Here is a 26,114-nt window from a genome sequence, read left to right as displayed (position 1 = left end):
CGTATATTTTAGCAATTAGATCTTATTTGTACGCATATTTTAGTAATTAGATGTAGTATTTAGATATATGTTAGGTATTAGATATAGGATTTAGACATGGTGTAGATATAACTAAAGTAGTAGATGTAGGATTTAGAGGTGTTTGATGTAGCAATTCAGAGATATTTTGTTGCGATGTAGATTAATTTTTAATTAATATTGCATTATTATAGATGTAATTTTACGTAAATTTTATGTCTTGTCGCAATAATGTTAGGGTCTCTTGTCGATGGTTGGCAAATATGTCGGATAAGTGGTAGTTTAAATTTTTTATGGGAACAGTAAAATATTATATGATTCGGAAGGAGTAGTATTGTCTGTATTTGAGTCAATGGATAGTTGTATTTCTAAACCTATGCAAAAAAAAGTATCAGACACTTGTACACATGGTTGATGTGGGGTTTCAAAATAAACCTCAAGGTTCAAGAGATGACAATTAGCATTATGAACAATAGTATGAAAGATGGCGTGTGTTGGGCGGTGTACCCGCTCAGGAAAGTTCAAATATGGAGGATGTACATGTAGGATGTTGTGCAAAGAGATTAGCCACATATGTTGCTTGTGTAATGAAAGAATGCGTAGACAGTTGGGGAGATGCAAGGTAGGAGGTACACGGAGAAGGAGGTTGATGAGGAAGAGTATGATGAGGATGAGGGTAATGAGGATGCTGATCTGGATACTAAACATTTGTCAGATTATCTGATTGAACCGACATTGAGGTAGACGAGGGAAACAAATCCCTTATTTAATTGAACAGATGGAGCGGGATGATCTTGAGGATAACGAAGCTCATGAGTATGACATGCTAAATAATGAGGACGATGCTCCTATTCTCACGAACTGGAACAATCCCAACTTTAACAACTTTATCGTGAATGAGGGGAATCAGGTGTCCTGGGAGTATACATAGAATGAGATAACCGATGGTGCTATGTATCATACCAGTCAGGCCATAAATCATGTTGTGACTCAATAGGAGATTTTGCTTTGACAAAAAATTTATATTGTCAAGTCAAGCAAGAAGTAATATGATATCAAGTGTGTGAATGAGAGTTGCCTGTGGAGGGTGCACAGCTTCAAGGGAAGTGGGTGAGTATTGGGAGGTGGTGATTGTGGTGGACACACTTACACGATAGACAAACTTGAGCCTAGCCACAGGAGCATCAACTTAGCCTTCGTCACGCCCAGATTGTGAACAACCCGAACAACGAATCAGGGTCCATAATCATGACAATTGAGTATTGGGAAGTGGGAGGAGATCAGCATGGATTTCATTACTGGATTGCCGAAGACTTCTCATGACTATGACTCGATTTGGGTCCTTGTGGATTGGTTGACGAAGTCCGCTCACTTCTTGCCCGTCAAGACCACATTTTCGGCCAAGCAATACGTAGAGCTATACCTCACTCAGATTGTTTGCCTCCACGGGATTCCGAAGAAGATAATTTCTGATCGAGGCACTCAGTTCACTTCTCAATCTGGAGGAGCCTTCATGAAGCTATGGAGACCGAGCTCTTCCATAGCACTGCGTATCATCCTCAAACTGTCGGTCAAACTGATAGGGTGAATCAGATTCTAGAGGACATGCTCCAGGCTTGTGTTCTCACTTATGGGAAGAGGTAGGACATTTGCTTACCATTTGCCGAGTTCTCATATAACAATAGCTTCCAAACGAGCATTGAAATATCGCCATTTGAAGCTCTATACGGCTGACGATGCCGAACGCCGTTGAATTGGTTCGAATCCGGCGAAACGGCTTTTGTAGCCCTGAATTTGGTCAAAGAGGTCGAAGAACATGTTCTAGCTATTCGAAGGTGTCTTCTCATAGCACAATCACGGCAAAAGAGCTATGCAGATCACCGCTGTTGAGACCTCGAGTTTGCAATTGGAGATTATGTATATCTCAAGGTTTCGCCTCTCAAAGGCGTCCGACGTTTCCAAGTTCGAGGCAAGCTAACGCCTCACTATGTGGGGCCTTTTCAAATTGTTGGCCGGCGTGGAGAGGTAGTCTATCAATTGGACTTGCCACCGTCTCTCTCTGTCGTGCATGACGTGTTTCATGTCTCGCAGTTGAAGAAGTGCCTCCAAGTCCCGACCGAGGTAATCAAAGTTGCAAACCAAGAGTTGCAGCCGGATCTTACATATTGTGAGCGACCGATCCAGATATTGGACGTAGCAGAACGCAAAACTCGGCGTCATTCCATAAAGTTTGTTAAAGTCCAATGGAGCAACCATTCGGAAGCCGAAGCGACTTGGGAGCGTGAGGATAAAATTCGCTCCGAGTATCCCGAGCTTTTTGAGAGCTTGTAAGCGTTGTGTAAATTTTGCACAATTAGAATCTCTTGCATGTCTATGCTCATCACTATGTTGAATAAAAGTATTGCATTAGGTTTCGTATCTCACCGCGTGATATCTCTCACAGCGTGGTTCCTAGACTCATCGTCCTCTCCTCGACTCGTGCCGAAGCTTGAGACGAGATTCTTCTTAAGGGGGGAGGTATGTTACGTCCCAAAATCCGTAATTACATAATTAAGCATAAATATGCTTTTTAAGTATTATGTTTAAATTTGTGTGATTTTTTTTGTAACTATAAACAATTCATTTAAAATCATTTGGATAAGAGAAAGAAATTTGGGAGAGAAAAGAATAGAAATCGCATTGAAAAACCTCCTTTCTCTAACATGTGGGCCCCACAAGTGGCCCACCATCCCAACCACCAAAAGGGGCAGCACCAACTGCTCCCTTTCTCTCCTCCCTCACTCCCCACGCCTCCCACTCAGCAGCTCTAGCTGCTGCCTCTCATTCTCCCACTCAGGCTCTCTCACTCTCCCTTGGATTTCTCTCTCTAGGAGCAAGATCAAGGTATGCATGTGGTATATATGCATTATCTAGCTCATGAGCTACTCATCTATCCAATTCATTTTTGTTTTCATAGAAGAATCAAGTAGTTATTGAAGTTCTTGAGCTTTTTGGAGAAAAATGGAGTTTTAGACAAATTTGAACTATAGAGTCGTGTTGCTAGTTGATGAGTGAGTTCTAGGATCCTTGGAATATCCCTAACATGTCCCTTTAGTCTTGGAGAAAATCGCAACTCGAATCGACAAAAATCCACTCGAGAACAGCTTTTCTAGGCTGACCCGGATACTCAGGCCTCACCCGAATACTACGGGTTCAGCAGAAATCGTCCATCGAATTGTGTTCAAAATTTGTTAGGGTTTAGGGTGCAAGATCGGTTTAGAATCCTTTGGATAGGGCATACACACGTTTGTGTAGCACATATTTGTAATGTGAGTCGAATCGACCGAGGGAAAGTTTGTGGAAGAACATAAGTCTGCCTCACCCGGATAATCTGGGTAAACCCAGAGACTCCGGGTAATTGCGTTAACGATTAACCGAGAGCCTCTCCCGGAGCCTCACATAGAGTGTCCGGCACGGCCCGGATAGTCCAGACCAGCCCGGAGGTTCCGGGTTAAGTTAGAAAAGTGGCTAACCGAGCATCTTCACCGGATTCACTCGGATACTCAGGTCCAATCAAATAAAAAGGCAGTAATCGAGCGCCTCTTCCAGAGGTTCACCCAGAGGGTCCCAACCCGGATACTCCGGACCAACCCGGATACTCCAGGTGGTTGTTATTTTTTAGATTTCGTTTAGATCGTTTAGTATTGCATTGATTCACATGTCTTGTACTTCTATCATGTTATTAAGCATTGTGGTATACCTTGTTGCATTCATTCATGCTCATCATTGCACGTGTTCTTGTTTAGTGAACAAGGAGCTGGAGCGTGACGTGGTTGCAGTTGAAGACGACGCCCACCTCCTGGATTTCTGTGAGTGTTGCGTGGGTAATTATAGGCGGTCACCTGAGCAGCAAGACAAGCAACTAAACATATTGCATCTTTGTTCAATTGAATAAGTCTAAAATTGATAAACTATGCTTATGTATGTTTGCATGTGTCGAGTCGAGATCGGGTACAAGTGGGTAGATCCTATGTTGAATGCATTACTTCTACCTTGAATTATTATTCATTATTTCCTTGTCGCCTTGAGTATATTGTTAGTGTCTAGATTATAAGTTAAATTGAAATGCTTAGCAATGCATAGGTCATTTGGTAAAAGTCGAGCGGTGAATTGTTTCATCGTTCGCGAGCATAGGCGTTATTTACTTTCATAATGATCACAATGTTGGATATGGGTTGATGATTGTTGGATGAGTGGTGAGTATGAGACGAGACGTGGGTGGTGCTAGGAGGTGTTTATCCTGCTCAGATGTGGAGTTCCCTTGGGTAGGTCAGAAGAGAAAACCGGACACTGTATACCGCTTGCGTCGTTTAAGCACCGATTGTCGGTGTAGTCGGCTTTAGCACTTACTGTACTCACCACATGCCGATCTAATGGTAAGGCGAGCTGAATACCTTTGTAGCTGTGGTCATTTGGGGCCTGAACATCGACAGTGTGAGCGGGCGAGCTTGTAGTGGTACTAGTTTGCTCCGGGAGTAGTTCTAGTACCGCCGCGTCGAACGATGCATGTTTCAAATTATCAGGGCTTATTGGGAAAGGTTGACACGAGTACCCCTTTGTGTGTACTTTAGCGGGTGGCACAAGCCATATGGTTCTCGTGTCGTGTGGGTCCAGGAGTATCCCCTGCTGTCGGAGGATGAACTCCTGTCGCAGGGATCCCGAGAGACCCCCTTTTTAGAGATTCGGCTGGGGGGATGATCCTGAGCGAGCTTGTTTGGGAAATAAGCGGGAAACGGAAATAAATGCGGTGGCTGGTGGGAGATGATCGTCCTAGTGCGAGAAAGATGGGTGCACCGAGGTTTAGACAGGTTCGGGCCGCACGGGGGCGTAACACCCTACTCCTGTGTGAGTGCTATATCTATCCTCGAAGGGAATTCTTCAAGGATGTATCTGGTTACAAGAGAGAGCAACTTACAGAGAGCTTGAGGCTCTCGTGTTCTAGCTTGGCTTGAATGGGTTCGAGCGTCTGCGTCCTCTTTCTTTTTCCACACACACTTTTACGTGTTCTCCATCCTTTCCTTTTATAGGCGCGCTGACCTCGACATATCCTAAATGGGAAGGAGGGGGTGCGAGTGCCAAGGCACCACGGAGAAAGGCGCCATCATTCCGTTTTGGCGAAGTGACAGGGGCGGTGGAAAAATACGGCGCGCATCCGACCACCCGTCACTGTGGATGCCCTCCGGCGCCATTAAGGGGGCCCACCGGGCAGCCTCAGAGGTGCCCGGTGCGCCCACCCTGTCTTGTTCTCCTGCCAGGGCAGGGTGGCAGGCGGAGCGCTTCGATTCTGGCAACGTTATCCCGAGGCACCCGGATGAAACGGGACGGGACCCGTGCATTTAATGGACCCACGCCCCCCTGCCTGTGCATGGCAGGGTTTGACACTGGGGCGTGGGCAGCTGAGAATGTCAGGATGTCAGACCGCGCGTGCCTATTAAATGCGGCATTGGGCCTTTGACTGGCTGACACCCCGACGATGGGACCCTTCGAGTCGTCGGACGATCTTGCGCGAACCTTCGGGGAACCGAGTCCTCGGGAGCTGCCACGTGCAGCCCCGAGCACTCTCTCCCGAGTACTTGGGTGAGACCTTCGGGGAACCGAGTCCTCGGGGGCTGTCACGTTCAGCCCCGAGCACTCTCTCCCGAGCACTTGGGTGAGACCTTCGGGGAACCGAGTCCTCGGGGGCTGCCACGTGCAGCCCCGAGCACTCTCTCCCGAGCACTTGGCTGAGACCTTCGGGGAACCGAGTCCTCGGGGGCTGCCACGTGCAGCCCCGAGCACTCTCTCTCGAGCACTTGGGTGAGACCTTCGGGGAACCGAGTCCTCGGGGGCTGCCACGTGCAGCCCCGAGCACTCTCTCCCGAGCACTTGGGTGAGACCTTCGGGGAACCGAGTCCTCGGGGGCTGCCACGTGCAGCCCCGAGCACTCTCTCCCGAGCACTTGGGTGAGACCTTCGGGGAACCGAGTCCTCGGGGGCTGCCACGTGCAGCCCCGAGCACTCTCTCCCGAGCACTTGGGTGAGACCTTCGGGGAACCGAGTCCTCGGGGGCTGCCACGTGCAACCCCGAGCACTCTCTCCCGAGCACTTCGGTGTTTGGATCATCGGGGGACTACAGTACTCGGGGGTAAGTGAGAACCCTTCCGAGCACTTCCTTCCCGGTACTTGGATTCTGCGGATCATCGGGGAACTGGGGTGCTCGGGAATCTTAGAGGCTACGGCCCCGAGCACCTTCCCCCGGGACTTAGTTTCTTCTTACCCGGCAGGGTGGACCCCGCGGGATGGTGACATGTGGCGGATGGCCGGTCCGGTCTCGGGACTCAGGGACCCCTGGTTCCTAATACACCGACACCTGCAGGGTATAAAAATATTTCGAAATACCGCGCTCTCGGTCATGAGCATGCTTCTGTCCATTTGCATCGGTCGTAGAGTTTTTGCTTGTGGTTGATGGTTGGATATGTGCGAGATGGTTGAGTTGGTCTTTGTTACATGTATGCTCATAATGGTTCCAGTTATTTATGTTCAGTTGGTTATGGCAGGGTAGAGTTATGTTGTTGTTGGTAAAGTTAGTTGCTCACACATATGTGTCCAGGTTGCTTGTCGCTTATGTTTAACTTAACCATGTGGCTTTTCCTTGCTAATGGCTCAATGCATAATCCTTGGAGTCGAGCTATGTATATGTATTCTATATGGTTTAAGTCTTGTGAGTACCTTCGTACTCATGCCTGCATTTTCAGGTGCTGCTGGTGAGAAAGAGCTAGTGTTTGGCTACTTCGTGGCTGCCGATCAGGGTGGCGGGCAAGAGTAGTGCATCCTACTCTCGGATGTCGTGTTTTTGGGGTGAAGCCTAAGGGCATGTGGCTCCACTCTCTTTTGTTGTATAGGTTTATGTTTACGCTGCGTAGATGTTGTTACTTTTTTATTTAAATTATTGAAAATGGTTGCATTCTTAAGAAATTGCAATATAACTTTAATTACCTGCTCTTTCTTAAGCTATATTGTGATGCTAAATGTTGGAAGGCATGTGTTCCGATCTTGGGCACAAAACACGTGCTAGGACTACCGGGATGATATTCTGTTTAATCATCGAGGTTGTGATTATGAATAATGATCCTTATGATGATTAATTAGAATATTATTTAGACGGTTCCTCACAGCGTGGTATCAGAGCTTGGTTTAATTAAGTAGCCTAAACATAATTAGAACATTGTTTAGTAAGTGGTTAACTTGACTAAGCAACCCACTAAAATTTCTTTTGTGTATCTTCTTGCCAATATGTATGAACCTGCTATGTTATGCCCATAAGTATAACGTATGTAGTTGTGATGCTTGATGGAGTGAGATGCATTTGAGGAAGGTACGTGTAGTTCAGAAGCGAGCATGCTTTCATGTTTCATTGCTCATTTTGTATCATGTCTTTGAACATGCAATTTCATCAGTATATAGTATACGGATCCAAGTTAGCGAGATCAGTCATAGTAAAGTAGTATTAGTTGAAGTTTGATTTTCCACCTATGTCGGAATTTGACCTTCACCTTTCTTCATTCTCATCGTCACAACAGGATGAGAACCCGTGGCAGTTTAGGAGATTAATTAGAATATTATTTGGACGGTTCCTCATACATTCCCTAAGGCATGTTAGTTTTAGACGTGGTACTTGTTTAGGTTAGAATGATCGTATTCCGTACATGCCATCGTGTATGTCGTAGTTCCTAATAAAATCACCATGTTCAACTTTTCGTTTCCGTTAAATTTGGGTATCGTGAATATCGCACAAACTTATAATAGCACTGTATGAATCAGCAACAAAAAATTACGGTGCACAAACGCCTATTTTGCCCAAAAAAATAAATAAATTCAGCCACAACAAAGTGTCACCCATTCATTGGGTGACACCTTGGTCTCTCTCGATGAACGGGTGATAGATGCTATGTCACCACTATTTTTTATTTCTAACCGACGAGACCTATAAGGTGTCACCCGTTCATAGTGCGAGAGCAATATCTCACCCGATGAACGAGCGATGGTAGCCTATTGTTACAAAATTTTAAAACGGTTGTATAATTTTGAAAAAAAAATGGCGTGAGTGGGTGACATGTGAGTCTATTTATACGGTGAGTCTATTTTAAAAGTGGTCATATTACATATTTATACGGTGATTCTATTTTGCGCATACGCGCAGAACAGACTTACGCTACGCACAAGTTGGGTGCAGGCACCCATGCTTCTTTTCCACCTCCTACATGCACAAAACAAAGAAGCCAGCAAACTAGCTTATGTCACGTCACTCACTAGACAAGCTTGCATGCATCAAATCTTTTGTTGATTCCAATTGTTAAAATACAATATCTCTATAACCACAGATCCAATTTTTGATCTGTTTGAAGCACATTATTAGAAAAAAAAATGTGCATAACAAAATTAGATCCATGAAGGCTATATTTTGATGAAGATGTAATGTCTGTTACATCAATGCAAGTCACCCAATTATGCTTTGTACTTGAATGTACGTGATGTCGTCTACAGGGAGGGTGAATAGACATTTCTTGAAAATTAAAACTTCACAGTGAATTACAGATTGCGGATACTCCGGGTCAATCCGGAGACTCCAAGGTCCGGAGGCTCCGAGCTTAACTTGAATAGTCTGGATGGAACAGGAAATCGAAAACTAAGAACACCTAAGCAAGTCTACTTGAATCTAAGGATTACAATAGGTATCAAACAAAGGTTAAGGATATTTTCACCAACCACCTGCAGCTACAAACTCGCAAACATATAGATCAGACAACTTTCTCCAAAGATCAACTAGAACAAGAAAGTATGTAAGAAGGTAAAGGAGACAAGAATTTGTTTCCCGAAGTTCGGATCAAATGATCCTACGTCTCCGTTGAAGTGCTCACAAAGAGTCAGGTCTCTTTCAATCCTTATCCTCACCAAGCGACCACGAAGATCGAGCTTGAACTTACTCAAAGCTTCATCTTCATTTGCGGAGGCGAGGATGACCTTCACAAACTTTCTGGGACACTCCACAAGCCTGGGTGCTCTCCTGGTGACGCCTTGCCGTCTAGGAGCTCCAAGCTTCAAGAGTAGCGAACGCGAATCGATAGCTTGATGATGAACTCAAGTGCTCAAAAGATAGATTTATGCTCACTAGCACTCAATCTCATTTTCTCAACCCGACTCTCAAAATCTTACAAGATTTGATGCACTAGAGGAGTTATGAGGGATATTGAATGGCTATGAATATGTTTGTCTCTAGTTGGTTCAACAACAACATCACATAAATGATGGGGAAGGGGGTATTTATACCCTTCTTCCATAAAAACTAGCCGTCACAGTGTTGTTTGTATTGACCTGGAGATTTCGGGTTGGCACTTTAACGCGTAACCGAGAGCCCTATCCGGAATCCAACTCGGAGAGTCTGGATGATTGATAGATCCCGGAGTATCTGGGTCAATCTGAAGACTCCGGGTAAAATACAAAAGCCGTAACCGAACACCCCCTGCCAGAGCTGTACTTGGAGACTTCGGCTGACACACCAAAATTCGGAGTATCCGGGTTAGCCCAGAGACTTTGGGCACATACTAAGACCTAGAATTTTTCTGTGTTTGTGGGGTGATTTGTATCTCTCTTCTTTGGTCTAAATGGGTACTTTGAGCACTGAGATATTTTCAAGTCTATCTATATATATCCCTCTTGATAGTACGACATACCTATACTCAAATTCAAAAATAAAATCAATTTAAATCTATTGAGTGACTACATCCTGCTTCTATTTTCTTTTTTAGAGACGTCAACGTCTTTTAACTTCTTCGATTGGACTAAAACCTATTCATAACTTTAATAAACTTACTAGTCCATTAATCGTTTATCATCAATTATCCAAATCGCATATAGAGACCTAGATGCACTTTCAATCTCCTCCTTTTTTTGATTGATGACAACACGATTAAAACTTATAAAAGATAATTGAATTAAAGATTTTTTAAAATTCTAAGATATATGTGAGCTTCTCTTAAATATGTGCATTAGATAAGTTTGAACCTAAGATCAAATGCACATATTTAAAAGATTTTTTTTTATTGAGGGCTTCCTCTATATCTTAGCATATGTGGGATACAAAAAGTGTGAGTGAACATGATAATTCGTGATGCATATGACATGATATATCACATAATAAAAGAAAGAGAGAAACAAAACATTACACCATAGAATGTTATAAAGATCTCACACTAACATAGATAAAGTCTAACAAATTTAAAGATCGATAACTATCACACAATAACATAGTTTACCATATATTATTACAATGAGTCTTACATGTCTAACAGAAACGATAAAGATTCTAACAGATAAAGGAGACAGCAAAATCCAGATACTTCAGGTGAACCCGGAGACTCTAAATTCAGGCAGAGAACAGACAACAAGAAGATATATGCATTCTCTCCCCTTTTGGTATCAAGCACCAAAAAGGAAATAGAAGCAGAGATAAACATCTAGCCGCTGCCCTCTTCATAGTCCTCATCTCAATTTCCATATCCACTGCCTCTACCATCATCATCATCTTGGGAGCTTTTCTCGGCACCACCCAAATCCTCTTCCTCAGTTTCTTCCTCATCAACTTCTTGAGCATGACATGTTTCCGCACCATCTGTAGCAGTTTGAGCTTCATCATACCAAGCCCATGGATTCTCAAAAGCTTCGGACTCGCTTACTTCTTCTTCAAAGACAATCAGAGAGTAAGGAGGTTCAATCCTCGAATGTGTATGAATAGCTTTTTGCCTCTCCTCAATCTTCCTCAACCTCAAATTGATCTTGTCTTTCGCTCCTTTATATTACGGTATTGTGAGTGCAAACATTGAATATAGCTTTGAGGACACTCTTGATAAAGGATGGAGAGTCATGTGAGGAAGATGCACGTCTCGGTGTTGCCCTTTGTGCTGAGCTAGGAGCTGACCTTGGAGGAGAAGGTGGCATACATGAAGATGATTTTGAACCCACCAACCTTACCTTATAAGGCTCATGCTTCACTTACTTGAAGAAATTTTTCTTTGTGACCTTCTAGATAATAAACATGATATATGGCGCATAGGCACAACTCCTACTAGGTGTGCGAGATGTAGTGTGTATATCTTCCCAAAGAAAGACCACCACAGTAAAGGGATCATCATCATTGGACATCCTAGCGAGCAAATTCCTTATGTTCCCTTGAACATTAGTGGAATCACCATTTTTTGGAGCTAAAGTGAGATGGAACAAGGAGTTTAGACACTTGTAGAATGTTCTCATGCCTTTTGTTGTGTCAAAAGTCACTTCACCTCGATTCTCATACATGAAGTCCATTTCTTTAGAGGAAAGTTGTTGCTCATTATGAATCTTGGTCTTGCTTCTGTCTCGGACATCAAATCCAAACTAATGAGCAAAATACCGATATTTGATCTTGTATTTCTCTCCTTCAATCATTGAAAATATTGATTGGTTTTCTTCATGGTCGTAGTAGAGAGTGGCATAAAATTGTGCTATGATCTCATCACTCAAATCATATTTCAATGCCATGATATTCTTGATCATTTTATCCTCACAAGCTACAATGACCTCATTGAAGGTAGGACCATTTTTGTTAGCCATATAGTCCCAATCAATTCACTGCATTGGGGTGACTGGCTTCTTCTTCTTGAGGATCACAGCTTCATAGAAATATGTTTGGAAATCATTCTAGAACTGATGATCTGCCACATTTTTCTCATAAATATATGGATCTTCATATCTTTCCTTTTCCACCTTGCCAGACCTTTTCATGTAATCAATCACTCTTCTGCCTATCTCACCGAATCTTACACCATTATATGGCTTGCAAAGCTTCAAAGGTTGCACAGAAGTTCTTTCTTCATCTTGCTCTTCCTCTATTTCCTCTTTCCCTTGAGCCCTAGAACTGGAGACAACTGCCTTTCCCTTGCTTCTCCCTGCTACTGCTCCCCTTCCTCCTCTAGATGGCACAGCATCACCACGAGGCACATTGACGGTCTGAGCCCCCTCATCAATGTGAATGCCATCGACACGTGAAGCCTTCACCTTATGAACCACCTTACGGGTACGACCATGTACACTACCATGTCCACTGCCACTGCCTTCGTTCTCCGAAGCAGGCTGCTGTGATGGAGAGTCGGTTGGGCTAATGGATCAAACTTAATCGTTGTCCTCCTTTGATAAGCTTGACCAACATCTTTTGCATAAAAAATCTTGAATTTCCCTGAGATAGACATGGATGACATGCTTGAGATATGAAAAGGATTACTCAAGAAATAGAATTGAGGAACAAAACTAGATGAACATGATTTGGACAACCCAGAGTATCCGGGTTCAACCCAGACTATCCGGGTTGCCTGATCCCCGGGCAAAACTTAGGGTTTGAGGAATTTAACAAATGCATTTGTAAACCCTTAGACTACATGATTCTAGGAAGGAAAATGAGCATATTCACCAAAGAAATCGACTCTAGAGATAGGCATAGAAAGATCGGGAGGAAACGGTTTTTATGTTTACCTCGAGATCAAGCGAAGTACTCAGAGTCGATTCGGATAGAGGGCCGGACAATCCGACCAAGAGATGAGTTCACTTAGTGAATAACCTGAAAATCCCATGGTGAAAACCTTAGATCGCTGGAGGGGAGGTCACCACAGTGGGAGGATGAGAGAGGAGGTGAAAGAGATAGAATGAAGGGGTAACTCCTTGGGTTGAGTATAAGACTAGATAACCGAGAGTATCCGAGTGGACCCAAAGTCTTCGGGTTGGGATTTAAAACGTAACTGAGAGGGGTCACCCGAATGGGAACTCGGAACCTCCTGGTTGAGTGACAGAATCTGGAGTATCCGGGTGAACCCGGAGACTGTGGGTTCTGTCAACTCGACAGACACACCCAAGGCCTGAGGACTTCTAGAATCCGGATACTCCGGGCTAGGCCGAATACTCCAGAATGTAGGATATTTAGCTCACTTCTTAACTCGCAAAACTTTTGCTCGTCTAGTGATTTGGTGTGGATATCAGCTAGTTATATTTTTGTTCTCACATGGCGAATATCGATATCCCATTTGGTTGAGTGTTCTCTCTTGCACGGGATTTTTGGCTATTTTGATGGCACTCTCATTGTCACACAAAAGTGAGACTTTAGTCATGTTGCAGCCATAGTCTCTCAAGGTTTGTCTCATCCAAAGTAGTTGAGCACAACAAGCGTACTTGGCTTCAGTGGTGGATAGAGCTACAGAATTTTGTTTCTTCGAGGACCAAGACACCAATGACCTACCCAAGAATTAGCAAGTCCCAGAGGTAATTTTTCTATCCACTTTGCAACTGACATAATCAAAATTCGAATAACCAATAAGGTCAAAGGTTGAACCTTTAGGATATCATAAGCCAAGGTAAGAGGTATGAATCAAATATCTAAGAATTCTCTTAATGGCCACTATATGTCACTCTTTTTGAGTGGCTTAAAATTTTGCATACATGCACACACTAAGCATAATATCGGGACTAGATGCACAAAGGTAAAGTAAAGAACCAATCATAGAGCGATATACCTTTTGATTCACGTCCTTGCACTTTTCGTTGAGGTCAAGATGTCCATTAGCTTGCATAGGAGTCTTGATGGGCTTGGCATTCTCCATGTCAAACTTCTTGAGCATATCTTTATTGTACTTAGTTTGACATATGAATGTGCCTTTGTTGAGTTGTTTGATTTGAAATCCTAGTAAGAACTTAAACTCCCTCATCACTGACATCTCAAACATTTTGGTCATGATCCTACTAAATTATTCACAAAAGAGTTTATTAGTAGAACTAAATATACATGCCATCGACATATATTTAGCAAATAAATAAGTCATTATCACATTTTTAGTGAAAAGAGTAGTATCGGTTTTGCCTATTTCAAAACCCTTTTTTGACAAGAAAGTTCCTAAGGTATTCATGCCATGCTCTAGGTGCTTGCATAAGCCCATAGAGCGTCTTATAGAGTTTGTATACATGATGATGATACTTAGGATCTTCACATTCGGGTGGTTTCTCCAAATATACCAATTCGGAGATAGGTCAATTGAGAAATGCACTCTTCACGTCCATTTGATATAACTTGGAATCATAGTGAGTAGCATAAGCAAGTAATATATGAATTGACTCAAGCCTAGAAATGGGAGCATAAGTCTCACTAAAATCCAAAACTTCTATTTACGTGAAGCCTTGAGCAACCAACCTTGCTTTGTTTCTAATCACGATCTAGTTCTCATCTTGTTTGTTACAGAAGACCCATTTTGTGCTAATCATATTTTGATTGGGTCTTTCCACCAATGACCAAACTTTATTTCTCTTGAAATTGTTGAGCTCTTCTTGTATGGCCATCACCCGATTCGGATCTCCAAGTACATCTTGTACCTTCAAAGGTTCCAAAGAGGAAACAAAAGAGTAATATTCACAAAAATTTGTAATTCTAGAACGAGTGGTTACCCTCTTATGTATATCATCAAGGCTGTTGTCAACCGGGTGATCTCTTTGGATACATTGATGAACTCTCGGATGTGCACTTGGGATTGTGGTTGAATGTCATCCACTTCATCATCATCAAGGAATTTGTTGGAGTCGTTATAAGCTTGATCTTGATCTTGATCTTGACTTTGGTCTTGGTCTTGATCTTGAGTTGATGTTGGTGGCTCCACTTGAGTTGATAAAGATGGATGAGCTTGATCATTATTAGCCACCTGTTGCTTTTAGGGCTCTTAAAATTTGGTTTCACCAATTGTCATATTCTTTATTGCCTCACTTAGAATTTCTTCATCACCTAAAATATTAGAATTAACTTGCTCCACTTGGGAGCCGTTGGATTCATTAAATGTCACATCACGCGTGATTACAATACAACCGGTGTTTTCGTTGAAAACACAGTAAGCGTAGGCATTTGATCCATAACCAATCAAGAATCCTTCATCTACTTTAGGAGCAAACTTAGAACATTTGGCCTTATTATTTAGAATAAAGCATTTACTTAAAAAAACTCTAAAGTAAGACACATTAGGCTTGTTACTGGTTAGAAACTCGTAAGCGGTTTTCTTCAAGATCTTATGAAGATATAACCGGTTGATGGAATGACATGTTGTGTTGACGGATTTCGTCCAAAATTGATCCGAAATCTTGTACTCATCAAGCATGGTCCTTACCGACTCTACAACGCTCTTATTCTTCCTCTCGGCAACTCTATTTTGTTGACGAGAGTAGAGTGCTAAGAATTTATGCTTGATCCCTTCTTCTTCAAGAAATTATTCAACTTGTGTATTCTTGAATTCGCTTTCGTTGTCACTTCTCACCCTTTTTTATCTTCACATTGAATTCATTTTAGGCTCTTCTTGAATATGTCTTGTGTTTTACTCTTATCATGCAAAGAGAATACCCAAGTGAAACGAGAATAATCATCAATAATAACCAAACAATATTTGTTACCGCCAATAATTATGTAGGCGATCAGTCCAAATAAATATGAGGAACCGTCCAAACAGTATTCTAATTAATCATTAAATTGATCATTTACTTAATCACCACTTAAATAATTAATCAGAATGTCGCTATGGTAGTCCTGGCACATGTTTTGTGCCTAAGACCAGAATGCATGCCTTCCCAACATATCACATCACAACAAAGCTTAAGAAAGAGCGAGTAATTAAGTTATATTACAAATTCTTAAGCATCCACAATTTCTTACAATTTACAGCAAAAGAGAGCTAGAAGGAGACTAAAACTAAACAACTTCTAGACAAAAAGAACTATACAACGGAAGCTAAAACTATGAACAACAAAAGAAGGATAGAGCCATATGCCCTTAGGCCCCATCACAAAACCACGACCTTCCAGCAGTTGCCTACTCATGCTCGCCAGCACTCTCGGTGGGCGTGAAGTAGCCAAATACCAGCTCGTCCTGGCCGGTAGCACCTAAAAAAGCAACGTGAGTACGAAGGTACTCGCAAGAATTAATTCGTATTGGGTACTTATAGATAACCCGACTCCAAGGATTATGAATTGGGATGTTAGCAAGAATACGGCCATATGGTTAAGTAAAATTATATGCGAAAGTAAAATTTGACAAAAATATATGTGAGCATCTAGACTTAACAACACAACTATCTAACCCATATCTATCTACTGAACATATATGTAAAAGGAGTCATAGTAATAATTTTTATAAATAACCATCTCAACCCATCAACCACCTCAAACCAAACTCGAAACTCTACGACTGCTGCAAATGGATAAAAGCATACTCATGATCAAGAGCGTGACATTTTGAAATATTTTTACACCCTGTAGGGGTACAACTTTACCCATAAGACTCAAGGACCATACGGCTTAAGTGACCACACAGGTCCACCCAAAGGGTACTCGTACCAACATTTCCCAATAAGCCCCAACCATTCGAATCAGGCATTGATCGGTGCAGAGCCCACTTATATTCATTCCCGGAGCAACCTCAAGTGTCTCTTACAAGCCTGCCTACTCACACCATCGATGTGCAAGCTTAAATAATTACAACTACAGAGGTATTCGACTTATCTTACCATTAAATCGACATGTAGTAAGTACGGTAAGTGCTAGAGCCAACTGCAACAATGATCAGTGTTTAAGCGACACAAGTGGTCTATGGTGTCCTGGTTTATCTCCTGACCTACCCTAGGGGACTCAACATCAGGGTAGGAGAAACACCCCTAACACCGCCCATATCTCACCTCATCCTCACTACTCAACCAAATAACGCCATCAACCAAATATTGTTATTAATGTGACAGTAATTAAAGAATATAACTCATGAATGGGGTTGAATCACCTCTCGGCTTCTACCGAAGAATCTATGCATGGCTAAGTATTTCGGTAAACTTTTAAACTAGACAATCATCAAGTTAAACCCTAGTTACAAGGATAGGGATCATCAATATCTCAAGATAGTGGATGTAATGCATCAATATAGGTTATATCCATACCAAACCCAATGTCAACTCAACAACATGCATAACGTACATAAAGCATATGTTATCATATTAGATACATATGATCCAAATTAATGAGAGAAATATGCTTACATGCTTGCCTTTCTGCTCAGGCGACTGTCTGATGCTACCCACATAGAATTCACAGAACCCGTGTGGCTCGATATCACCTTCAACCAGACTCGTGTCACGCTCTGGATCCTCGTTCACTAAAGAAGAACGCGTGAAATTATGAGTATAAATGAAGTACAACAATGTATGCTACTACATGCATAACAATAAGCTAACAATGTAAGACATGTGAAATAATAGCAAACTTTGTGATTTAAATAACTTTGAAAAGTTAACAGAGGCAGGAGACTATGGGTTCCGGAGTCTCGGGGTGAACCTCCGGGTGGGGATCCTCAGGTATTTTTGGTTAGGATCACCCGGAACCTCTGAGTTGAACTCAGAGTCTCCGGGTGAACCTACAGGTTCCGGCAGAATACATGTTTTGCGACGTCTTTTCGACCAATTCAACTTGCATGTTAAATCTATCCTACATAAACATACATATAAACTATACAAAGGGTTCTAGACTCAACTTGCACCCTAAACCCTAAATTTATTTGAACACAATTCATTGGGGTTTTCACTAGTCTACCCGGATTATCCGGGTTCTACCCGGACTATTTGAGTTGTCCAGAGAGGTTACTTCGAGATGGAAAACTTGGACGATTTGATTTGAGAGCCTCTCCAAACCAAAGGAAAATATGTTTGAGATATTTCATAGAGTCTAGAACTCACTCACCAACCTAGCAACACAATTCCTAGCACAAAACTCATTTGAATCATCTTTTTTTTGCTCTAAAGCTTAAGGCTTCGAGAACTTCAGAAACTTAGCTCCAAACTCGAAATCAACCCACCAAAACGCGCATCCTTATCATGGGAGCCTAGGAGACTCACCCAAGGTTCACCGTCGGTGGAAGGTGGAAAAACTCGGAAAGAGGAAGAACGCTGATACTCCTCGTGCTTCAACCAAGAACACCAAACGACATCAAAACCAACTCGAATTCTTTAGGAAAACAAAAATGAATTGGATGGATGAGGTGCTTAGGAGTTAAGGATCACATTAGTAACACATTCATACCTCTATTCCTTATCTTGAGGTTAGATTTTGGGGAGAATGAAAGAGTGCTTGAGGGAGGGAGGGGCTCCTTTGGCTTTGCCGGTTGGAGAGAAGAGGGAGCTCGGGTGGGAGTGAGGGAGAGAGAGAGAGTGGGTAGGTGTGCTACTACCCAAGAGACTGAGGGGTGGTTGGCCCATCGGGTGAGGCCTACGTATTAGAGAATAAGTCCGTTTCAACTGTGAATTCATTTATTTCTCATGAATTTTCTTCTCTCATCCAATTGGTTTAAAACCAAGAGCTCTAATGCTCCGAAACAAAATTACTCAAAATTAAATCTAATGGTTATGAAGCATGATTAGGCTTAATTACGTAATTAAGGCTTTGGGACGTGACAATAAATCTATGTGAAGAAGCTCCAATGGCCTTGTGATCATCATCAGATTCTTGGTAGGATGAGGAGCTCCAATTTGTTTGCCCGCTTGACATGCACTATAAATTTTATCTTTCTAAAAAGAAACATTTATTAGTCCTAGGATGTGCTCCCTCTTTAGAAGTTTAGATAAGTTCATAATGCCAACATAGGCTAGTCGACAGTGCCTAGCCAATACATGCTAGACTTAGCAATTAAATAAGTCTTAGACCTCACTTTATCCGTTGAAAAGTCAACAAGATAAAACTTATCCTTCAAACGACCGGTGAAAGCTATTGATGAGTCTTCCCTTCTAGAGACTGTCGCACCCTCATTAGTAAAAAGACAATGGTAGCTCAATTCACAAAGTTGTGATACGGACAATAAATTATAACTAAGAGATTTGACTAATAATATATTTGAGATAGAATGATCATTAGAGATAACAATTTTACCTAAATCAATTAGCTCTCCTTTCCTATCATGGTCAAAAATGATATTTTCATGAGATCCTATACTTTCTTCAAATGATGAGAACATTCTCTTTTCTTCGGTTATATGATTTGTGCATCCACTATCAAGCATTCAACTTGATCCACTAGAGGAGTATACCTTAAAAAACAAGTTATTCTTTTGTTTTAGCTATCTAAATTTGTTTGGATCCTTTCATGTTAGTCAAAAGCACTTTTAGCACCCACATGCTCCTTTTGACAACTCGATCCTTTGTGCGGACATCAACATATAGAGCAACCACTTTACCGCGATAGTTTCTTTTCAAAATATAAGATGCATAAAAGATAGATTGAGGTGCATGGCCCTTATATTGCTTGACTTGTGTGGTGAGATCATTTTGTTTGCCTCCCTTAATGAACTTGATGCACTCCTTTCCATTTATCACCCACGTGCTCACTTGACTGGCTTGTATGTATATCAAACCCAAGCCTTCTATTTTATTTGATGTCACACCCTAAATTGTGCACATTTATATTTATATGCATTCCATAAGAGTTTAGATGAATTTGTGCATGCTTGAATTTGTTTGAATTCAAATTGAATTAAAAAGAACATATCACATGAAATGATAAAAATACATATAAATAGAGTATTGTAAAGAATTTACTTTTTCACCAAGTAATCTAGGGTTGAAAATAATTTTAGAAATTATTATGCCGCATGAGAGGAATATTAGTGAATTTTTCTAGAATTTTAGGAATTATTTTAGACCTTAAAAATTACCAGAAGTTCTAAAAGTAGTCTTCTTTGGAGTTTTTATTCTGGAACCTACAGAGACTATTAAGATGAATCCTTTTAAAATGAATTCGTCATGAATTATAGGACCTATTAAAAAAATCTATAAATTTTAGAGCACAACAACCCTACTGTCAAAAAAGAGAAATAGGGAAGCAGAAAAATTCGGAAAATGGGTGAGCACTGTTCATCCAAGAATTTTCGAGTTGGAAGCCAGCTACTGCTCCTATCACTGTAGCAAAAATTTAAAAATTAGTTTCTTTTCCTGAGCCCGTGAATATTATTTTTCACACGCTCAGGACACGAAAACTCCTTTCTCGCATACTGAGGATGTAAAAACTCCTTTTTCCCAATATCAAGATGCGAATAGTTATTATTTTTGTAATTTTCGTTATTTATATATTATTTTTGAAATTACTGTAGATACCTTTTTTTTTTTGAAAAAACTCCGCTTCTGAACTGCGAATGCAATTTTAAGCTTGGTGGGAGCATAATGTTTGCAAGATGCATGTGTGCAGGGCTCGAGTACCTGCACAAGGGGTGCAGCCCTCCCCTCATCCACAGGGACGTGAAGACGAGCAACATCCTCCTGGGCCCGAACCTGGAGGCCAAGATCGGCGACTTCGGCCTGAGCAAGGCGTACAACAGCCATGTGACCACCACCGTCGCCGGCACGCCCGGATACCTCGACCCCCAGTACGTACGTTTACCCACACCATCTGTTGGAAATATGCAACAAATTTTAAATCTATATTTTATTAGAAGAAAAACTGCACATGGAAATTTACATACAAACACTGGAACTAGCAGATTTAGTACGTAATTCAAATAAAAAGCATATTTCTTAAGAAAGTTGCGCGCACAAGACGTCAAGGAAATAGTCGAAAACGAGTCGGTCACTGAGCGCTGCTCAAAAACCTGATTATCGCCCTGTGCAGATCTCTACATAACATCAATTTTGAAGATCCCGCTCACCTCCTCGGTGCACAACGAGAGAAGATGATGACAAAGTTTGATAACAGAACAAAATCATCATAATAAAAAGAAAAAGAATATTGCACGATTGACTACATATTTACACAGTACGCGCCAAGCTCGTCACAAGTCATATGATTTTAAAAAAAAAATACATAAAATATGTGTATGTATAGTCAAAGTCCCTCTTTTTCTCTCTCACAATGTGTTTCTATTTTAGATGAAGGAGAAAACTAACTATTTAAATATGTTCAACTCTCTTTAAACTAGCGATATGAGATGTATGTTTCAAAAATTCATGAATATACCATAAGTGGCCCATTCCAACACCATCGTCTCCCTAGCCCGACCGATGCGAATCCGAGTAATTCGGCCGCGGCCGCCGCCCACCGGGACGTGTACGCCTTCGGGGTGCTGCTTGAGGCGATCACGGGGCGGCCGTCCATCCTGCGCGACCCGGGGCCACCCACATCGTCCAGTGGGCGCTGCGACATCGAGGGCGTGCTGGACGCGCGCATGATGGCGATGGCGCCTCCAGAAGAGGAGTACGACATCAACGGCGTCTGGAACGCCGCCGACGTTGCGCTCAAGTGCACCAAGCAGGCGTAGGAGCGCGCTTGAGATGGAGAACACGGCGAGGATGCCAACCGTGCCCACCGGTCCAGCTGCAAGATTATCACCGATGCAAAAGTAGGGGGTGGACATTTCCAGCGTTAATGTTAATTGCCTACCTGTAATTTTGAGAAGACTTTCAGTCAAAAAAAAAAATTGAGAAGACTCTGGATGAATAATAAGACCTCAAATGTCTGGTCAAATCATCAGGCTAACCACGACGGAATAAGTAACAGAATCAACCCAACACTATCAGCAACAAAAGAGCTACATCTCACGTTAAATCTGCAGAAATTTGCATCTAATCGCTACATAGGTAACACAAAGATGATCACTGCTCGATTTGGATGGTATCAATAATGGCTGATGACGCAGGGCAGGAAGAAGAAACACCATTAGAACTGCCTTTGTTTTCCTTATTCGTATGACCCACCAGCACTACGTCGTGCTCAGCTGTGCCATGGTTTTCCTGATCCTCGGCTTCTCTTACATCCACATTCTGTTGCACAGTACATCCATTAGAATTGTTGTTCTTTTCCTTATCCGTATGCTCCACCATCGCTACGTCGTTCTCAGCTGTGCCAAGGTTTTCCTCATCCTCGGCTTCTCTTACATCCAGACTCTGTTGTACAGTACATGATTCAGTACCTAGAGTGGCAAAGTCACCCTGTTCCACTGCTGCCTTAGCTGAGTCGCGCTGTTCCTCCAGCATTAGCGATGGAGGGCTCAGTGGGAACACAATATCTGAACTGTCATTTTCCTCGAGCTTAGGTTCCACTATCAGTATAGTCTGGTCTATTTCAGGGTGGTCCTCTAGATATTCATCTTGATGAAGATCCTCACTAGGCTGTGGAATAACCAAGTCAGTCGCAGGAGTGGCTATATCACACATCTCAGTGGCTGGTGCAGCTGAAATGCAATTTTCCTCCACAGCCAGTGAAGGATGTTCAGATAGCAAATTGTCGGATAAGTTGTTTTCCTCATCCATAGGCTCGAGGGTCAATGAAGCGTGCTCCACTGTGTTAAGTTCATCTTCCTGTTGTTCAGCCTCTTGATCGGCATCTGTGTTTTGTTCTGCTTCAAGCAAAAGTTGAGGTGTCTCTTGAGTGGCGCCTGAGTCAACATGTGGACTAGTATCTGAACCAAAAGGTGGAACAGCTGAGCCACCATTTTTCTGGATCTCACCAAGGTCTTGCAGGACATCTTGAAAGCCATGCAGGAACTCAGCAACCAATGCTTGAGTAGTCATATCAGCTGTAGATGTCATGGCTCTCTTGGCCCTCTTCACCATACCTTCCAGTTTATCAACCTAAAACAGTTAGGAAAATACTTCAAATTATATATTGATTCATATATACATAATACTTGGATTGGAGAAACTATATTCAAGTCTTGCAAACAGCAGTGCATGCAAATCGATTCCAGAAAATTATCATATGAACTGAACAAGTAATTTAGGTTTACCACTTTGCGGATCATCGGAGACTTTGCTTGATACTGAAGATCTAAGGAATCATCAGGTGGGGCCGAAGGTCCTGCTTCAGCATCATCACTTATTACTGGGACAAGGTACCGTCGTGTAGCTCCTGAGTACCATTGCAGGTACTCCTCATAAGAAGATGGATCATATTGTTCCGTATCTCGAAATATGCGCTGCCGTCGGGCTTCCCATTCCTGAATATACTCATGGTGTGTTTCTTCCCAATTTTCACGCTCTCTGCCACGTCGACTAAAACGATGCAATGACTGTAGCGTAGGCCGAAAAGGTGGTGGAATGCATTGGCGAAGCCCGAATTGCCGCATGACTCGCTCGGGCAAATACATTTCAACTATAGGGAAATTTATTAATGGAGCTTGTGTAAGCCACAGGTCCGCATCTTTTGTACAAAGTGGTGGTAAACTTGAGGACTCTATGTGCAGGTAGGGATCCCACTTCACCTGATCTACACGCTGCAGATTCAGCTCATCTCTGTACTGCTTAAGACAGCGAGTAGCGTTGTCACTCTGTGTGCGAGCCCCCACCCAACGAAAGCCGATTGGGGGTAAATCCTGTTCGATGCATGTCTCTGGGCATAGAGGAGAGCGAACCATTGGTCTGCCAACATGAAAGCGCTCCCAGCTCCAAAGCTGCAAGAGAAGCAATGAACCACCAATATTCTTGATATTGTGGGAGGAGGCAACAGAACAAAGAGATCGGTATAGGAATGCCAGAACTGCAGAACCCCAGCTGTATGTACCAACACGTGAAAGATCAGTAATCAGAGGAAGATATATCAGACTCATCCTTCCTGTCCCATCAGGAAAGAGCACCCCACATAAAAGGCTAAGGATATATGCTCGAACATGCCTCTGTACTGTCAGATCATCTGCCTCTTCTGGTAATTCATAGAAGTGCTTCTTTAGCCATTTGTAATGCAAGAAGGATTTTCCAGGCATTGCGGCCCCCCTTGCATCGTGACCTAGACAATCAAGGACCACTTGCCCATAATCATGATCAGTGGTTGAACAAACCGAACGGCCATCAATAGGAAGAGCAAACAACATTGCAACATCTTGAAGTGTAACAGTGATCTCCCCAGAGGCCAAATGGAAGCTATGGGTCTCTGGCCTCCAGCGTTCAACAAGGGCAGTAATCAAGGCTTTGTCCAACTGAGGCATCTTCTGGCAAATTTGTGAAAGCCCAAGCAAGCCTGCATCCCTCAAATAAGGGCGATATCTCTCATGAAATTTTAAAGGTTTGTGATGACGCAACTTCAACTGCTCCACAGCCTGCAATAATTCAGATTTCAGTGCTGATGAACTAAGATTTCTCGTCAAATTTTAAAGGTTTGTATAATTTATTCTTACACTATAGCTTCTTATAAACTACGACAAGCCAAATTGTTCATAGACTAACCTGATCACCAAAGATTGCATCAGAACGGTGGTTAATCTTAGGGTTGAGTAATGTGTTGGATACAGGTTCCGTCGGTCCAACATAACAAGCTGGGGATTGTTCTGAAATCAGCTCAACATGGTCTTCTCTGTCAGAAGTGGTACTTGGCGAAGAAGGTGCAGGGGTTTCATGATCCATGCCATTTTCTGGCACAGCACCTCTTCCACGGCCACGGCCACGGCGACCACTTCCTCTTCTCTTTGTAGACATGCCCCCCTACCTGGCCGTGTTATCAAAATCATGAAATCAGTGGGGAGAATTCCGTAGATGATTCATGATTGGCAGCAAATGCAACAAGGCAATTTATCGAACGCAACATGTTTAGAAGGCACGGCATTCATCTTTTCTGAGAATTGTTGTCCTGGACCTAATCCGTCAACTGAGAATACCTATGTACCCTTTCCGGTTTCCCTCAAATGTTTCTCCACAAAAATAGTCTTAGCACTTGCAAATTGCTACACACAACTTAAGTATTATACCCTATTCACCACAATCAGCATGGATTGAATGACACTCAAAACAAACAAACCGACTAACAAAGGTAAGAAAACATCAAGCGAGGGAAGGGGCGGAGGGTACCCTCTTTCCGTTTTCCCAGCTCTGAATACGGAAACAAGGAAGGCAAAGGGGTTTGAGGGGCGGGCTTAGCGTAGATTTGAACCCACGAGAAATTTGGAGAATAAATTGGTAGCAGCAAACAAATCGTAGAAAAAGGGGCGGATTGGATATATATATATAAGGATTTGGATTTGATTGCGAAAACCATAACAAAACTATCTAATCGAACAAAGGAATCAATCCAAGCAAGCTAGGGTTTCCTTACCAACGATGAAGAAATCAATCCAAGTCCGAATGGATCTGCACTTCCATTACTGTAGAGGGGGCGCGAGGAGGAGGAGCCGAGTAGCAGGAGGGCAACGACCACGAGAGGAGAATTCGACGTGACGTTCTTCAACTTGGTGGAGGGAGGCGGCGTGGTCAGGCGACGAAGGGTTGTTTGGTGGCGGCGGGTGCCGTGAGCAGGGCGCGACGACGCTGGTGTCGCCGGGGCGCTGGAGGCCGCCGAGGTGAAGAATTCGGGATGGAAACTTGGGAAGGCAAGAGTAGGGTTCAGAAGGTTTGCTCATGCCATCGGATTTCTGAAGATTTTCTTCGTTTCACCTTTTTTTTTCGCTTTATTTGCTAAACAGCGTGCAAAAGAATTGTGCAATCTTATTTAACTTTTGTTTTCAGACATCATTAAAAAACTTTGTGCTCGCTCCACAGGAGTCTTCTCTTCTCAATCAGCACGGTAAATTGTGCAAAGAGTTTTGTGATGGACGGAGGTTATTCAATGATAAAAAGTTTAATTGAGAACGTGTAGAACTTTTAGTTAAATGAGATACATGCTATTTCTTTAAGAATCGAAATAATTGTCTATTGTAGGTATCTTACCGATCCTATTCAAATCCTTAAATTGTAAGTATGAAAAGTCCACCTACACAACCGCACAACCATAATTTTGGGTTAATCGAAATTTGATCTTCAACCAAGCAACCAAAGTGCCACACTGTTGGGCTACGCATCGGTTGGTTTCCGCTGCTTCACTTGTTTTAGCTTCTCAGATAATGAACATAATACAATAAATATTCTAAAAATTATTTTCTAGAATAACTTTTTAGATAAAGGAAACTTTATTCCGATGTAAAATAACGTTCCGGCTTCTGCACTGCATCAGAGGTAGCTAAATGGGTGACCCAACTCAACACGACACGGA

The 26,114-nt window shown here is 42.4% G+C and overlaps 2 protein-coding genes across 2 annotated transcripts; one reads left to right on the top strand and one right to left on the bottom strand.

The window, feature by feature from the left end:
- The first annotated feature begins 633 nt into the window (after nucleotides 1–633).
- Nucleotides 634–21,420, top strand: LOC133906670 (probable LRR receptor-like serine/threonine-protein kinase At2g28960). Its single transcript, XM_062348641.1, has 4 exons — nucleotides 634–694; nucleotides 3,804–3,866; nucleotides 20,355–20,532; nucleotides 21,156–21,420. The coding sequence occupies exons 1-4, from the start codon at nucleotides 634–636 to the stop codon at nucleotides 21,418–21,420; spliced, it is 567 nt and encodes a 188-aa protein (XP_062204625.1).
- A 152-nt stretch (nucleotides 21,421–21,572) lies between these two features.
- Nucleotides 21,573–25,531, bottom strand: LOC133908683 (serine/threonine-protein phosphatase 7 long form homolog). The gene is made up of 4 exons (XM_062350808.1): nucleotides 25,182–25,531; nucleotides 24,320–24,578; nucleotides 22,888–24,192; nucleotides 21,573–22,732 (listed from the first exon to the last, which is right to left on the bottom strand). Exons 2-4 carry the CDS (start codon nucleotides 24,566–24,568, stop codon nucleotides 21,755–21,757), a joined length of 2,532 nt encoding a protein of 843 aa, XP_062206792.1. The 5' UTR covers nucleotides 24,569–24,578; nucleotides 25,182–25,531; the 3' UTR covers nucleotides 21,573–21,754.
- Nucleotides 25,532–26,114: the final 583 nt, after the last annotated feature.

This window comes from Phragmites australis, chromosome 2 (genome assembly GCF_958298935.1).
Source record: "Phragmites australis chromosome 2, lpPhrAust1.1, whole genome shotgun sequence".
Classification (NCBI taxonomy): domain Eukaryota; kingdom Viridiplantae; phylum Streptophyta; class Magnoliopsida; order Poales; family Poaceae; genus Phragmites; species Phragmites australis.
The sequence above is the reverse complement of the archived record's forward strand: the minus strand, read 5'-3'. Positions and strand labels throughout refer to the sequence as shown.

Excerpts from the sequence above, each read along its gene's own strand:
- LOC133908683 (XM_062350808.1), bottom strand. The coding sequence starts at position 24,568 with ATGTCTACAAAGAGAAGAGGAAGTGGTCGCCGTGGCCGTGGCCGTGGA. Across the intron at positions 24,193-24,319 it reads ATGCAATCTTTGGTGATCAG|GCTGTGGAGCAGTTGAAGTT; the intron begins GTTAGTCTATGA and ends GAATTATTGCAG. Across the intron at positions 22,733-22,887 it reads CTCCGATGATCCGCAAAGTG|GTTGATAAACTGGAAGGTAT; the intron begins GTAAACCTAAAT and ends TAACTGTTTTAG.
- LOC133906670 (XM_062348641.1), top strand. The coding sequence starts at position 634 with ATGCAAGGTAGGAGGTACACGGAGAAGGAGGTTGATGAGGAAGAGTAT. Across the intron at positions 695-3,803 it reads AGAGTATGATGAGGATGAGG|TGAACAAGGAGCTGGAGCGT; the intron begins GTAATGAGGATG and ends GTTCTTGTTTAG. Across the intron at positions 20,533-21,155 it reads CCCGGATACCTCGACCCCCA|CCCGACCGATGCGAATCCGA; the intron begins GTACGTACGTTT and ends TCGTCTCCCTAG.